Here is a 15,134-nt window from a genome sequence, read left to right on the forward strand (position 1 = left end):
GATGTATATATATGTATGCATGATCATCTTCTGTAATGCAAAGAAAGATAAAAGAGTGTACACTTTGTCATACTTGTGCTTCAAATACCCATGCTTATACTGTGCTCTTCCTAATATATGTGTCGTCTTTTAGGAACTTCTTTCGATCCTGCCAAGGCAGGCTGCAATTTTGAGGAAGATCTGTGTAATTTTTACCAGGATCACAAAGATGGTCCAGGATGGAGCAGAGTGAAAGTGAAGCGTAATGTGTATAGAGCAGGAGATCACACTACTGGGTTTGGTAATTCAAAACTCCTTTACACTAGAAGAGTCAAGGTTGATGTAAAGGATTCATAGAATCATTGATTTGTAGAATCATAAAATGGCTTGGATTGGAAGTTTCAAGCTAGATACTTTACCCAAGACACCTTCCCCTAGATCAGGCTGCTCAAAGCCCTATCCAGCCTGACCTTGAATGCTTCCAGAGAGGTTAACCTCCAGACTGAATGTTAACTTCTTGTATCATTATTCACTCTGTTAAATAATGTCATCCACACACCGGTCAGCTTGCCTCACTGCAACTCCCTGCCATTAAAAAATCATTGTATACCACTCTGTCCTACCTGGGACTCTGGCTGTGCCTTCACTTACGTAAAGGGAGAGGGTCACCTATTGAATAGTCACACAGGGCTGTAAGTCAGAGTATCTTCACTATACTGATCTGTAGTTGCTGAAGGGATGTTTCAAAAAAAAAATAATTCAAGAAAATATAGTAGCTTAATTTGTTGCTTTTAATATACAGAAATGGTGGGTTGTTAGCTCTTGCAGGCTTAGGATAGTTGGCATTTTTAAGGGAAAACTGGGAAATGTTGGGTAGTGAAAGGCCTGCTAATATGTACTGAAACTCACACATTTCCTTATGGAGGATATTCATAGCTCTTAATCATATGTGCTAAAGTCTCACCTCTTTATATTTGATGCAGGGAATAATAGGCTTTGTGCCCCGTCCTTTATTCTTCATTCTCAAGAGTGGTAACCTTGCATCAGCCAGGTTTCCAGTGAGGCCAACAGGCCAGAGAATGTTTCAGCGTAAATTTGAAAAATGCTTATTTCTGGTAATGTAGCCATGTGCCAGTTTATCTGGAAGACACAAGGGTGCCTTTAGAAAATTCTTATTTCCTTTTAAACACTATGATTGTCTGTTTCCTGCCAGTAGTAATTAGTTTGCTAACCAGAGTGTGATGCAGTAATGGAACCTGACTACTAGCAAATCAGCTGCAGTAACGGTGTATTCAAAACGCTCAACAACTGTGCTCTCTTCCAGGTTATTACTTGCTGGCGAACACGAAGTTCACATCGCAGCCTGGCTATATTGGACGTCTCTATGGCCCGACCCTGCCAGGGAACCTGCAGTTTTGTCTGCGCTTTTATTATGCCCTATATGGTTTTTTCAAAATGACTGGCACTCTTGCTGTTTACATCTTTGAGGAGAATAATGTTGTTCAAGAGAAAATCTGGTCCGTCTTGGACTCTCCAAAGGGAGTTTGGACCCAAGCTGAAATGTCCTTCAAAAAGCCTATGCCTTTCAAGGTAAGAGTCAGCTCTTCAAATCTGTTGAATTCTGGTTGGATGTTCCTTGTCTTCTCTCAGGTTTCTTTGTTATCCAGGGATTAATCTTAAGTAAGCTGTACTTACAAAGTAAGACAAGAGTTCCCTAGGCACTACAGTAGGGAGCAGAGTACTGCTTTCCAGCCTGGCTCCCTTGGGAGCCCCAATAAGGTGGCTTCATGCCAGGATTAGGGCAGTGTTTCCTGGGTGCCCTCAACTTCAATCTCAGTATTTGTAGAGATTTCATCTGAAGAGCTCTAATGAGAGTTGGTTGCGTCTTTGTTTCTCAGCAGTCTCCACATTCACTCCTTTTTGTTTGTTTCCTGATATCTGCATCTGTAATCATTTAAATAAGAACAAACAGGTTAAATAAAACCAGTGTGTTAACTCATCTATTTTCCGAACATGGAAGTGAGGGAACAACAACACACCAAAACTTGGGATTGAGACACAGAAAATGTGAGATAAGAATAGGGTTTACTGATCAAGAGCAGATAATCATAGTACAGAATGCATAATTACCTTAGCCTATTTGCAGAAAAAAGCACGCTGCAAAGCAGCAGCAAGCAGAAGCAAGTGAGCCGAAAGCCCAAGACAGAAAACTGCTCCCCCTTTCCTCCTTGTCTCTCCACCATCACAGTGGAAGAGACAACACCATCAAAATAAACCCAACCAACCACAACTGACCAACCAAAACCAGAACCCTGAAGCAGCAGCTGGAACAGGAAGCTTCCCATGTTAAAATCTGAACTTCAAGCCCCATAGTACTTTGCTCCATGGAGCCAGCACTTTCATTTTTGAGGCTGGTGTGATTGCAGCATGGTATGAATAACAGCAAGAGATAGAAATCAACCCATGACAGCATCACAGTACTCAGTTACAGGTTTTAATTAATCTAAATAGTCAGTACTGGTAAGTTCTGGTCAAAATGGGGAGCTGATCTTACTTTCCTAAACTCAGGCTCAGAGTTAATATACAAAAGCAGAAGTCAGTGGAGAACTTTGTTATCTTAGCAAGCTATTAAGAGTAACATAATGTGTCATGTCAGCTCCTGGGTAAGTGCTCAACCTGCTGTTGTTCCTCATTTCCACTCTTTACAAAGACTTGACTTTTACACAAATTTGTGTATATGTTCCTTCTGCAGTTATCCTCATTTCTGTCATGGGTTTTCATTATTTTTGAGTCACCCAAGGAGGACCAGATGGATCACTACTTGATAACACTGAGTTAAATCTGTGGGGTTTTTAGTGTGATTCTACTGTGAATATGTGAATGAACGCTTCTCGTGTCTCTCAAGTATTTGTGATTATAGACAAACAACTTAAGCATTTTTCCCACTATAAGTAATTTTTGAATTGGAAACAGTTATTCAGGTTAACTTTTCTTGGGGGGGGGGGAGGGAAGGTTTTGTTAAAAAATATATATATATAGGTACCTAACTGTGTGAAAAGGGAAATCTGCACTGAAAATTTCAGTCCTAATTGTTGCCTGGTGTTTCCTCTCTGATATCGGATAACTTAAAAAATGGATGAGATATTTATATACATATTTTTTGTGTATAAAACAGAATCACAGAATATTAGGAGTTGGAAGGGACCTCCACAGATCAAGTCCAACTTCCTGCCAAAGCAGGATCACCCAGGGCAGGGCACACAAAAATGCATCTAGGCGTGTTTTGAAAGTCTGTAGAGAAGGAAGCTCCACAACCTCTCTGGGCAGCCTCTTCCAGTCCTCTGTCAGTCTCACCATAGAGCAGTTTCTCCTTGTGTTGAGGTGGAACTTCCTGTCTTCTTGTTTGTACCTGTTCCTTGTCCTATCACAGAAAAGAGACTGGCACCTTCAATCTTGACACCCACCTCTCAAACATTTATAGACTTTGATACGATCCCCTCTTAGTCTTCTCCAGACTAAACAGTCCCAGCTCTCTCAGTCTTTCTTCATGCAGAGATGTTCTAGTCCCACAATGAATTTTGTAGCTTTCTGTTGGACTCTGTCTAGCAGATCCTTGTCTCTCTTGAATGGGGGAGCCCACACCCAGTAGCTTGTATAGAAATATACACTGTATCACTGGTGATGACAGCTGAGTATGCCAGTTAAAAATGATTCATAGCCTTGGAAGTGGCAGGTTTTTTAAGCATCTGAATAATCCTGGCTGCCCCAAGCTTGAAGGTCTGCGGGGGGGGGGGCGGGAGAAACACTGCTCTGCACTTGGAGAGTTAATTGGCCTCTGGCCCTTTTCAAGTATGCTTAGTGGGTCTTTCAGGTCTTGTGATGAAGAATTCTTCTTACAGAAACAAGTTGCAAAATATTGCTGTTTGGGAGGCGTTCCTCAAAAATCACAAACTGTGAGAGGTACTGGCCTTTAGACAACTCAGCATGTGTTCAGCATATCAAAGTTCAGATATCCCTTAGCCAAATGACTATGTATTAGGGGGTATGTATGAAATTCTGTGGGTTTGCCTATGTAGTAGATGCTATTGTTATGTTAGAATTCAATGAAGCTGATGAAGGGTGTTGAGAATAAGTCTTATGAGTGGCAGCTGATGCAGATGAGGTTACTTAGTCTGGAGAAAAGGAGGCTTATCACTCTCTACAACCACCTGAAAGGAGCTTGTAGAGAGATGGATGTTGGTCTCTTCTCACAAGGCACAAGGAGAACAAGAGGAAATTACATCAAGTTATGCCAGGGGAGGTTTAGGTTACACATTAGGGAAAATGTCTATACTAGAAAGGTTATCAAAGACTGGAACAGACTGCCCAGGAAGGTGGTTGAATCACCATCCCTGGATGTATTTAAAATCTGTCAAGATACAGTGCTTAAGGATATGGTATAATAGTGGCCCTGGTAGAGTTAGATGATGTTTGGACTTGATCTTTTCTAACTGTAATGATTCTGTGATAATAAGCATAAGCTACAATATGTTGACCTTTGTATAAAGGTTTTATGGTTTTTATGATGGCTGTGTGGGTATATAAACCATCACTTTATAAAGTGAACCTGATTCTGGATTCTCCTTGCAATTCCATGCCCAACTCTTCAAACTTAATGCTTCTAGAAAGTCCTTTCACACTTTATTTTGTTTGCTTATTCTTTTCCAACCCAGCAGAAGGAAATGTGTATAAACACAAAGGTTAGTTTTCTGAAAAGATGTGTCTGCCTAGGACTTAGGGAACTTAGCTAGCATGGAGCACTCGTTTTGGTGTCTGTCTTCAGTGTAGGCCAGTGGTGGAGGTGCATCAGAGCTCGTTTTGGCTGACAGCAAGGGGTGGTGGGAATCACAAGTTGGGAGTTACGTTTCAGACTCTGGAGCAAGAGACAGTAAGAAACATGAGAAAAACAAGATCACTGAAGTTTATCTCTCTTCTTTTTTTCTGTCTCCTAATTTGTCCTTGGATCTCCTGCCTCTTCAGTGATGCATCTTTGTCTTACCTTTCTTGACCCATAGGTAGCACACCCCCCACATGCTCCTCCCTGTTCCCATCTTACTCCTCAGTTGTGAATAGTTCATGTTTCCCCCCTTCTAATTCTGTCCATGTCCCAGTGTGTTTGCCCTGCTTGTCCTAGTTCTTCAAAATCTTGTGTTTTAAAAAAACTAATAACTTGTCAGAAAGCACAGTTCTGGCAGAAAGACCAAACCCTGACACATTTCATACTCCTACTCCTACCCGAGCTTTTCAAAGAATTTTTTTAGTAGGGTCAAAATAGAACCTTTTTCCTAATCTTCTCAGAAATGATGGAACTCTTTTGGCTTAAATATTCCAAAACAAGCCTGAAGCAAGGACCCAGCATGGAAAGTCTGAGCTGAAATCATTGCATCTTGGCAATGTTATAAGTAAATGCAAAGCAGTCTTTTAATGGAATGAAGTTGTCTCAAAGTAAGATAGAGCTACCACCCTACCAACTTTCCTTTAATACAGATGTGGTGGATGATGTGCCTATCTTTTTTTTTTTTTTTTTTTTGGTGGGATGTATCATATTTAGGCTTGGAAGATAACAAGTTGTAGGCATACACAGTGATTTGGGTCATTAGTTCTCAATTACTGGGTGGGACCTGTAGGTTGGGTCAGTGCTTGTGGAAACAGTAAATAGTGTCCTGGCTGTTCCTTAATGGCTACTAAAGTCAGTGAGGCAGTCGTCATGCTGCTATGGCCAGGGAGTCCTGAAGGTCACAAAGATTTTGCAGCCAGAAAACAATTGTTCTAAAATACCTGAGTCCTTCATCATTCTTCTACATTGAATGCTACACCCAAGGCTTTGCCAACAATATAAAATCTGTTTTATTTTGATAACATATTTGTTTGCAGCAAGACAATAAAAAGGTGCAAATTTTCGTCTTCTGGTTTGTGTAATGTTTTTTGCAAGCTCTTTGTGAATTAGCTAACTGCAGTCCAGCACAGATTGTTGGCTTGAGTTTTGTGAGCAGGAAACATGAAGCTGGCCAACAGGCTTTAATGTGACACTTTGAAACTTCCATGTTGAAAAAGTGAAGTGGGTGTCATCCAGCTAAGTAAGTCATAAGTGTTTATGCATATGTATCTATATGTATACATGTGCAGTCTACAAATACATATGCTATATAATGCTAGTGAGAAGGCTGGTTGAAAGTACTTATGATCCTATACACAGAGTGTGTTTTTATACTCTGTAGAGCCCAGGGAATACATGTGAGAAGTAAGAGAAAAACATTTGAAATCCTACAAATTATTAGAATAAACTAAAGCCTTCATGCATTGTTGTATAAGTCTCTTAAACAGCAGCATAAACATCTGAGTCTGAAATACTGAGATTATTTTTTTTCATCTGATACAAATTGATTCATGCTTTATGAGGAAAGGCTGAAGGAGCTGGGTCTCTTTAGCTTGGAGGAGACTGAGGGGTGACCTCATTAATGTTTATAAATATGTAAAGAGAAAGTGTTGGGAGGATGGAACAGGCTCTTCTCTGTGATGTCCAGTGACAGGACAAAGGGCAGTGGGTGCAAGCTGGAGCACAGGAGGTTCCATGTGAACATAAGGAAAAACTTTTTCACTGGGCCAGGCTGCTGTGAGAGATTGTGGAATGTCTCTGAAGATGTTCAAAACCTGCCTGGATGTACCTGTCCTAGGTGATCCTGCTCTGGCAGCAGGGGTTGGACTAGATGATCTTTTGAGGTCTTTTCCAGCCCCTCACATTCTGTAATTCTGTGTGAATGTACTGAATCTGATCTTCTAGGCCAATACATGGCAGGCATATGTCAGAGCCAACTGAAAGAAAAATTCAGGTGTGGCATATGTAACCTGGAGATGCTCACATGCACCATGGAACAAGAATCTACATTTAATATTGTGTGTGTGTTTCGTATATATATGTGTATATATACATACATATACATATACATATACATATATACATATACATATATATATATATATATATATATATGCTGCCATGGAAAGATACTTCTTTTATGCAACTTCAAACAAGTCCAAATGCCTAGATTAAGATAAGGTTATAGTGCATTAAAATGAAGGGTCTGCTTAGGTCAGTTCTGTTCGTTTCTGGTAGATTTGATTCACCATTCTGAAGCTCAGGTTTTCAAAAGCGAATGTCTCATATTGTTTATCCATTCATGCAAGTCTTTGCAATGCTATCTAGCACTGTAATGCTCCTACAAGAGCTGAAAAACATCCTCAGAAATGTAGCTGGCATCATAACAGCCCACCATACTGCCATCAGAATAGTTGTGGCAGCATTTCTTGGATTTTTATTCTTTCAGTTTACTTTTCTTCTTCTGAGATGCCAGGTTGGTTTTTTATTTCTTCACTGTCTTTCCTTGATTTTGTCTCTTTGCTTTCACTTCTCCTTCATAACTAATTTTAGTTGCAGTTGTAAGTAAACAGAATCAAGTGATTCAAGTGCTGCACTTCACTATTTACATGTTTTTAAACAAACAAAACCGAGGCCTTCCTTGGGAATGACTAAGCTCTGAAATCCTTTGTTGCAGGATGCTCTGGAGGCCAATAGCATGCAGGCATTTAGAAAGGGATTAGGAGAATTCATGAGAAATAGAACTTAAAATGACTATAAACATAATGGTACAGATGTGACCGGTTCAGCAAGTTGTTCATTGCTCTGTGGGCTGAACATAATTTGACATCACAAATAGATTTGTGGTTAATTATTTTCTTCTATTGTTTTCCCTAAACATCCATTATCACCTCTCCTTCACAGAGGTTGATATGAAAGTCTTTGTACCTCTGTTTTCACATCATCACTGTGATGATGCTCAGTATTAAATTCTAGCATTCCTCTTTGCTGCTGGGAATTTTGTGTCTCCCACTCACCCACTGAAGCCACAGGTAAATGACTAAAGCAGTCTCAGATATACGAAGACCTAGAACCCTGTGATTGAGTCGCTAGTATAAAGTTCTTCATATCAGGCAGATGTCAAGTGAAGGAAAGCAGACATCATATTCCTTATCTCCTCCTCCTCTAGAAGCCCCTCGCTTGTGTCAAATGCAGAAATGAAGGAGCTCTTCAGTATTGTTCTTTTGATCAGTCCTCCCACAATGAGATACAAAACCTAATGATGTTGGAATAAGCTACAGTTTTATAGTAGGGTTGTTTTGGGGTTTTTGGTGGTTTGTTTGTTTGTTTGTTTTTCCTTTTCCTTTCCTTCTGGATACCAAGGAAGCTGTTCCACTGAAAAGAGGATAAAGCCACAACAGCAGACATGGAAATCTGAGAGGACCCTGGGAGACAGCTGAGGCTGTTTGTGTCCTGTATACATTTCTGTGCAGGCTGTATTCTCTGCCAGACAGGGCAACTCAGTGAATACAAGTGCAGCATTTAACAGCCTGTGGCCCTAGGCTGTTCTGTTAGCTTCACGTTTCTCGTTGTTTCTGTGACCCATTTGCCCTTGAACAGGAAAGATTTTCAAACATATTTGTTTGAATGTCACAAGCTTATTAACAATGAATCCAATTACTTAATACAGAAGCTTTCATAATATTTTTTAAATAATAATTTTTCTTAGAGAATTTCATTGTATTTACATGGCAAGAAATTGAACTTGCCTGGTGAGTGCCATTTTAAATCCATTTATTTCAAATGGCAAAAGCTTGCAGACATTTTAATTTTGGCTTAATAGCTTACTTGTGTTCTTGATAATGAGTTTCTGACTGTTTAATCCAAAGAAAAATAAGCTGTTTAAAATCTGGTTTAATTAAACTAATTTGTGCTACATTGATAATGTTTGTATCAAACAGCCCTGGGACAATCAGAATGATTCTCTACTTCCCACATGCTGTGTGGTAGTGTAACTGACTGAAAAGTCAGTCTCTCTGTTTTGTGAAAACATCTTGTCTGCTTCTTTGTGTCACATCACACTTTTGTTTCAGGTACACAGATGATTTTTGGATTTTGTGATACTGAGCTTTGTGTCACTGTATGGAAATTAAAATAGTTGTTTCTCAAAAAAACTCAGCAAACACCTCAGACTCCACTATGACTGCATTTCTTTAACAAATTGAACCTAATCGCAGAATACAGAATCACAATGTCATCCAGTACAACCCTTGACCCAGCATTGAAGGGTCAGCATTAAACCATGTCCCAAAGTGCCAGGTCCACAAGGTGCTTAAACACCTCCAAGGATGGTGGCTCCACCAATGCCCTGGGCAGACCATTCCAGTGCTTTATAACCCTTTCAGTGAAGAAGTGTTTCCTAATATCCAGCCTAAACCTTCCCTAGTGCAGCTGGAAACCACAGTTGCTTGTCATCAAAGAGAAGAGGCTGCCCACTCCTCACTCCAACCTCCCTTCAGGCATTTGTAGAGAGCAATAATGTCTCCCCTCAGCCTCCTCATCTCTAGACTGAACAACTCTGGGTCCTTCAGACACTCCTTGTAGGTCACGTGCTCCAGGCCCTTCACAAGCCATTGCCCTCTCTGGACACCCTCCAGAACCTCAATGTCCTTCTTATAGTGAGGGGCCCAGATCTGAACGAGTGTGGCCTCACAGTGCTGAGTACAGGGGAACAAATACCAACTTGTTCCTGCTGGCCACAGTTTCTGTGAACTGTATGCCATTGGCTAAGTGACAGACTGAGTCTTGTGTCTACACTGACTCTAATTAAGCAAGAGCTATATTTTCTGGGATAAACAAGTAGGAAAGAAAGTACAAAAAACCTGCAGGAATCTGGGAGCATCTTCTCTCCTTTTCTTCTGCTTGCCAGCCAGCTCCCTCCAACTATCCTTTTACAAGTTTCCCCATTAGTCTTTCCTTACACTTCTCGATGGAAGTACCTGACTGCACATGTCCTAGACTTTCTTCTCCTCCCCAAAGAGGAGAATTCAATATGTTTTAACTCATATCTTTTTGTAGAGATGCAGAGAAGTCCCTTTTACTTCACTCAATGTCAGTAGCACAACCTATCATATCCTGAGAGAAGTGAAACTCTGACATCACTCATTACTGATACAATCCAGGATAAATACTAAGAACTGATTATTGTACTTTGAGGATGCTGCCTGGGAACATTGATTATGTCCTTGAAAATAGATAAACCACCTTACAGAATCTGGGGCAATGATTTGGTAGGAAACTATTGCCCTGGTGGTGTCCTATTTTTGGAGCAAAAAGAGGCATGAGAGGAAAATGTGTTTTATTTTTTCAGTAACAGAGGCAACAAGGGCTTGCTTTTGATAATGTTTTTAATTTGCTTCCAATATAGCATGGCAAGTCCAGGAAGATTTGTTAGCTAGTTTGAAACAATTACTATGTTGTTCATCTGTCATGTTTTATGAAGAAAATGTGAGCTGAGCAGAAATATGACCCCAACCAATAACTTCATAAAATTTCTTTTGGATAGATTTGCCTAGGAAGTATTTTCATTCAAAAGAAGAACAAGTGTAAAGCATCATGAGATTAGTTCTATTGAGACAGTAGACAGGATTCAGAGAACTGACATAGGATGAAAATGAGTACCTGAGTAAATCCAAACTGATACAAATTTGCTAGGTAAATTTCAAGTAGCCAAAGATGACCCTGTATGACCAAAAAAAAGACATTTATGACTAAAGAAGAGTGAATAAATTTGACATGAGAATAAAAATGTGTACTCTCTCACTGCTCAGGAGTAAATCAAGACTATAACAACAAAATAAGCCAAACAGATAATGAACGATTTCAGTACATTTACTGTAGCTAATACTGGAAACTTCACATTCCCAGGCACAAGCTTCTCCATCCCTGTGCAATTATGAGGTCTGCTCATGATAGCACATCATTCAACACCACAAAAAACAAGTGGAGAATTAGTAATGCTAAAGCTACAAATTATAAATCTGAAGAAATTTATGTGTCACTGAAACAGATCAATCCTTTGGTTGTACAAAGGCTACTTATTCAATGGTCTTTGAGAGACCAGCAATTATTGTGATATTTTTTAAATGGAAGGTTTTCTGCAGGATCTGATGGGTAATTACATACCTTCTATGGAATAAATTATTGCAATTTAAGAACAAAGAACTTGGTCCTACTCCCAGTGATGTCAATAGGAAAACATCACTTACAACATGATTCCACACTGTGGAAATGTTTTTTCACATCTGAGGACTGACTTCACCCTTTAATATGTGGTTTTCTGAAGATTCTTAGTTTTAGAGCTATATGTCTCTAGTTTGTTACAAATGGTCACCAGAATGCATTTACTAAAATTTTGGTGAATGGCATCCACCTAACATCAATATTTATTGTATTCTTTTCTCCAAGAGATGCTATCATTTTTTAACAGATTGCATCTGCTCCTCAAGAATGAACTTAAAGGTGTAGGAAAGAATTTTTGACCTGTTAAACCTTAAAGCTAAGACAGAGCTCTACAGAAGGTGGGGGGGGGGAAACAGGGAAAAATAAATTAAAAATGGGCCAATTTTAGGCCACTATACACTGAGCAGTTATGCATCATGTAGATACGCACTCCTCAAGTCCACACCTGTAACAGTTTACAAGGCAGATAATCCTCATTACCAAGATTAGTAGCATTGAATGGAAAATGGTTGTGAAAATTGCTCCACATAATGTGTGGAGCACCATAATGCATACATACTTCAAATGTACCCAGCTCTTTTATAAGCAGATGGGCAAATAAACACTAAATAGCAAAGCAGTCTAGCAAAATATAGTACAATTACTATACTGGAGATGTTGCTGAGCCTGTTAACAGTGGACAAATAAAACAATGAACTAGTTTTAAGAACTTCTCTGTATTTTTATGAATCTGTCAGCATTTAACCTCAAATATGTAGCTGAGGTGTTTATAGTTCTTCCAGATTGTTAAACTCTTAGAAGTGACATTCATGCTTCTCCAGTCACTAGCTCAGACCTCATCAGAAAATAATTTCTTTGAAAAGCTCCTCCCAGGTTGTGGTCATAACCCCAGTGGTCAGACTGATGGTTTCCTGAAGTTAGTCAAAGAAAACTGCCAACAGTATTTTCGCAAACTAAACCTCATTGTGTTGTCTGTATTTGGACAGATCTGTGTCATCCTTGGGAGAAGAGAGATGCAAACCTTAGAGTTTTTCTACATTGTAATATGTCATGTCATGAGTGACTTGTATTTTCCATGGCAGAACTAATGTGCAGTCAAATAAAACATCTTGAACACTACTCTTAATCTTAAAAAACGCAGATGAAGACTGTGAATGATGTTTAGCATTTCCAGCTGCCTGCTCTGTGATATCATGGGCATGTGTTATTTCTGAACAATTCCAATTTATGCAGTAGTTTCATCTTATCTCCATTTTTCTTTGTTTGTTTGTTTGTTTGTTTTTGCCACAGCCATCTCATGGCCACCATTCTGCATTACACTTTTAAATTGATTTTTGCATGGATAAAAACTTCCAGTTGTAGGAGTAAGATAGATTAAGACATTTGCACTGTTCATGTTATTCTGTTCATGTTAATTTTTTTGGGAGTGTGGGGGGGAACCCATAACAGCCTCAGTGAGTCATGTTTTGTCAAATACTAAAACCCATGGGTGCTCGTAATAAAATAGAAACTACATACAGAGCTACATCCTCTCCATGTAAAAGTGAGGAAACACTTTCTGTTGAATGACAACATACATCTGAATGCCACTGGATTTGAAATTTCAGCCACTGGCAGTATTAACATGTGCCAAAACAAAGTGGATTAATAATTTCTGTTCTGTGGGTATCAAAAATATCAGCAAAAAATCTGAAGTTTCAGACTCTTAACAGTGCCAACTTTTGTTAGATACCTGAAACTTCATTCCTGTGTTGCAGGTTGTCTTTGTCAGCTGGTGTAAAAGCTTTTGGGACTGTGGACTTGTGGCACTGGATGATATATCATTGCAGCTTGGAAACTGCCAGGCTGCTGGTAAGACCACATGTGGATTTTTTCCCTTTCTTTTCTTCCCCCTCCCCCTCCCCCTCCCCCTCCCCCTCCCCCTCCCCCTCCCCCTCCCCCTCCCCCTCCCCTTCCCCCTCCCCCTCCCCCTCCCCCTCCCCCTTCCCCTCCCCCTCCCCTTCCCCCTCCCCCTTCCCCTCCCCCTCCCCTTCCCCTTCTCCCCTTTCCTTCCCCTTCCCTTCCCCCTTCCCTTCCCTTCCCTTCCCTTCCCTTCCCTTCCCTTCCCTTCCCTTCCCTTCCCTTCCCTTCCCTTCCCTTCCCTTCCCTTCCCTTCCCTTCCCTTCCCTTCCCTTCCCTTCCCTTCCCTTCCCTTCCCTTCCCTTCCCTTCCCTTCCCTTCCCTTCCCTTCCCTTCCCTTCCCTTCCCTCCCCTCCCCTCCCCTCCCCTCCCCTCCCCTTCCCCTTCCCCTTCCCCTTCCCCTTCCCCTTCCCCTTCCCCTTCCCCTTCCCCTTCCCCTTCCCCTTCCCCTTCCCCTTCCCCTTCCCCCCTTCCCCTTCCCCCTTTCCCCTTCCCCTTCCCCTTTTCCCCTTCCCCTTTTCCCCTTCCCCTTTTCCCCTTCCCCTTTTCCCCTTCCCCTTTTCCCCTTCCCCTTTTCCTCTCCTCCCCTCTTCTCCCAGAGGAGTGAAGAAAATTACACTGGTAGAACCCACTGTAAAGTAAGAGCTATGATGAGATGTTTTATAGAATATTAGTACATGATAGTAATCTAGACTAGGACACAGATTTCCTCAAAGCTGTGAATAAAATTAAATTACGTTCTGCACATCATTTGGAAGGTATCTTTTATAAGCCTGTGACTAAGTATTGCTAGGTGGCTAGAAGTGGTTTTGGTGGTGAATTAAAGCAATCCATTAGGTGTAATCTCTCCACAAATCTCTCTAATATATTTGCCATTTTAAATAATGTATTCTTCTTATAGATGTATTGTTGCCCAATCCTGGAGAGTGTACCTTTGAAAAAGATGAGTGTATGTTTATCCAGAAGAGGAGAGGTCGTGGAAGTTGGCACAGGAGAAGGGGTCCAACTCCCACTTCTTACACGGGACCAAAAGGAGACCACACTACTGGGGTAGGTGAGTCAAGATCCCCACTGAACTTTGAGAACAGAGATTGATAGCTTGTCAAAAATACTTGGAAATGATAACCTAGAACACAGAGAAAGTTTTTACTGTTATGTTCAGAACAGTATCACAGTATCACCAAGGTTGGAAGAGACCTCAAAGATCGAGTCCAACCTGTCACCACAGACCTCATGACTAGACCGTGGCACAGTTATTAATCAAATGAAGTAAACACGTTTCCTAGGGATCCATGAATCATTTTGAGAGTCTGATGTTTAATCCAAATTATCTGCAGACCAAGGAGGTAATTTGGTCATCATATCCTAAAGTAGCCCTTTCTTTTGGGAGAAAAAAAGGACAGGATGACTTTGCAGACCTTGGAAAGAATCCTTTTTCTGAAGCCCTAGGTTATACAAATATTCACACCTGGTGTGCTGTGGTCAGCTCTGGGGCCCGCAGTGTAAGAAAAACGTGGATCTACTTGAGTGAGTTCAGAGAAGGGCCATGAAGATGATCAGAAGTCTGGAGCACCTCTCACATAAGGACAGGCTGAAACAGGTGGGGTTGTTTATCTTGGAAAAGAGAAGGCTTGCAAAGGACAAACATAAAATAGCTGTACTGTAAGCTTGGATATTGCCCCAAGAGAAGGACAAAATGGAAGTTATGAGGAGCAGGTCTAGTATCCCTTCTCTTAACTTGCCGTATCGTGAAAAATACTGGCACTGGTGTCTCAAACACTCCATGAAATCACAAGGAGAGGACTAGGGTGACTTCTCTTGATTTGCCATGTCATGAAAAAGTACTGTTGCCTCAGCCACTCCAGGAACTGGGCCCTATAAATCCGGACACATACAAGTCAGTGTGGGAACTTTCTCTCTGCACTGAACACCATCATCAGTAGTTATGGTGCTGGACCCAGGACTCTCTCTCACTCTCTTTTTCTCTACCCTGCCCTCCCCTACCTCCCCTCTTTTTTCTCAAAGGTTTTGCATACCACAAGGCTTACCTTCAGTTCTCATAAAGCTGCATAGTTTAGGTAGATACAGTTGTGTGAGTGCCAGCACTTAACAGAGTATT

General features: G+C 40.8%; 1 protein-coding gene across 1 annotated transcript in view; it reads left to right on the forward strand.

Annotated features, from left to right (window-relative positions):
• Positions 1–15,134, forward strand: part of MAMDC2 (MAM domain containing 2) — a 70,529-nt gene that overhangs the window by 49,584 nt on the left and 5,811 nt on the right. The window contains exons 7-10 of the mRNA XM_009905387.2: positions 134–280; positions 1,304–1,569; positions 12,874–12,967; positions 13,917–14,069. Coding sequence (XP_009903689.2) covers positions 134–280; positions 1,304–1,569; positions 12,874–12,967; positions 13,917–14,069 — 660 coding nt within the window. The remainder of the gene's footprint in view (positions 1–133; positions 281–1,303; positions 1,570–12,873; positions 12,968–13,916; positions 14,070–15,134) is intronic.

Source organism: Dryobates pubescens, chromosome Z, assembly GCF_014839835.1.
Source record: "Dryobates pubescens isolate bDryPub1 chromosome Z, bDryPub1.pri, whole genome shotgun sequence".
Taxonomy (NCBI): Eukaryota; Metazoa; Chordata; class Aves; order Piciformes; family Picidae; genus Dryobates; species Dryobates pubescens.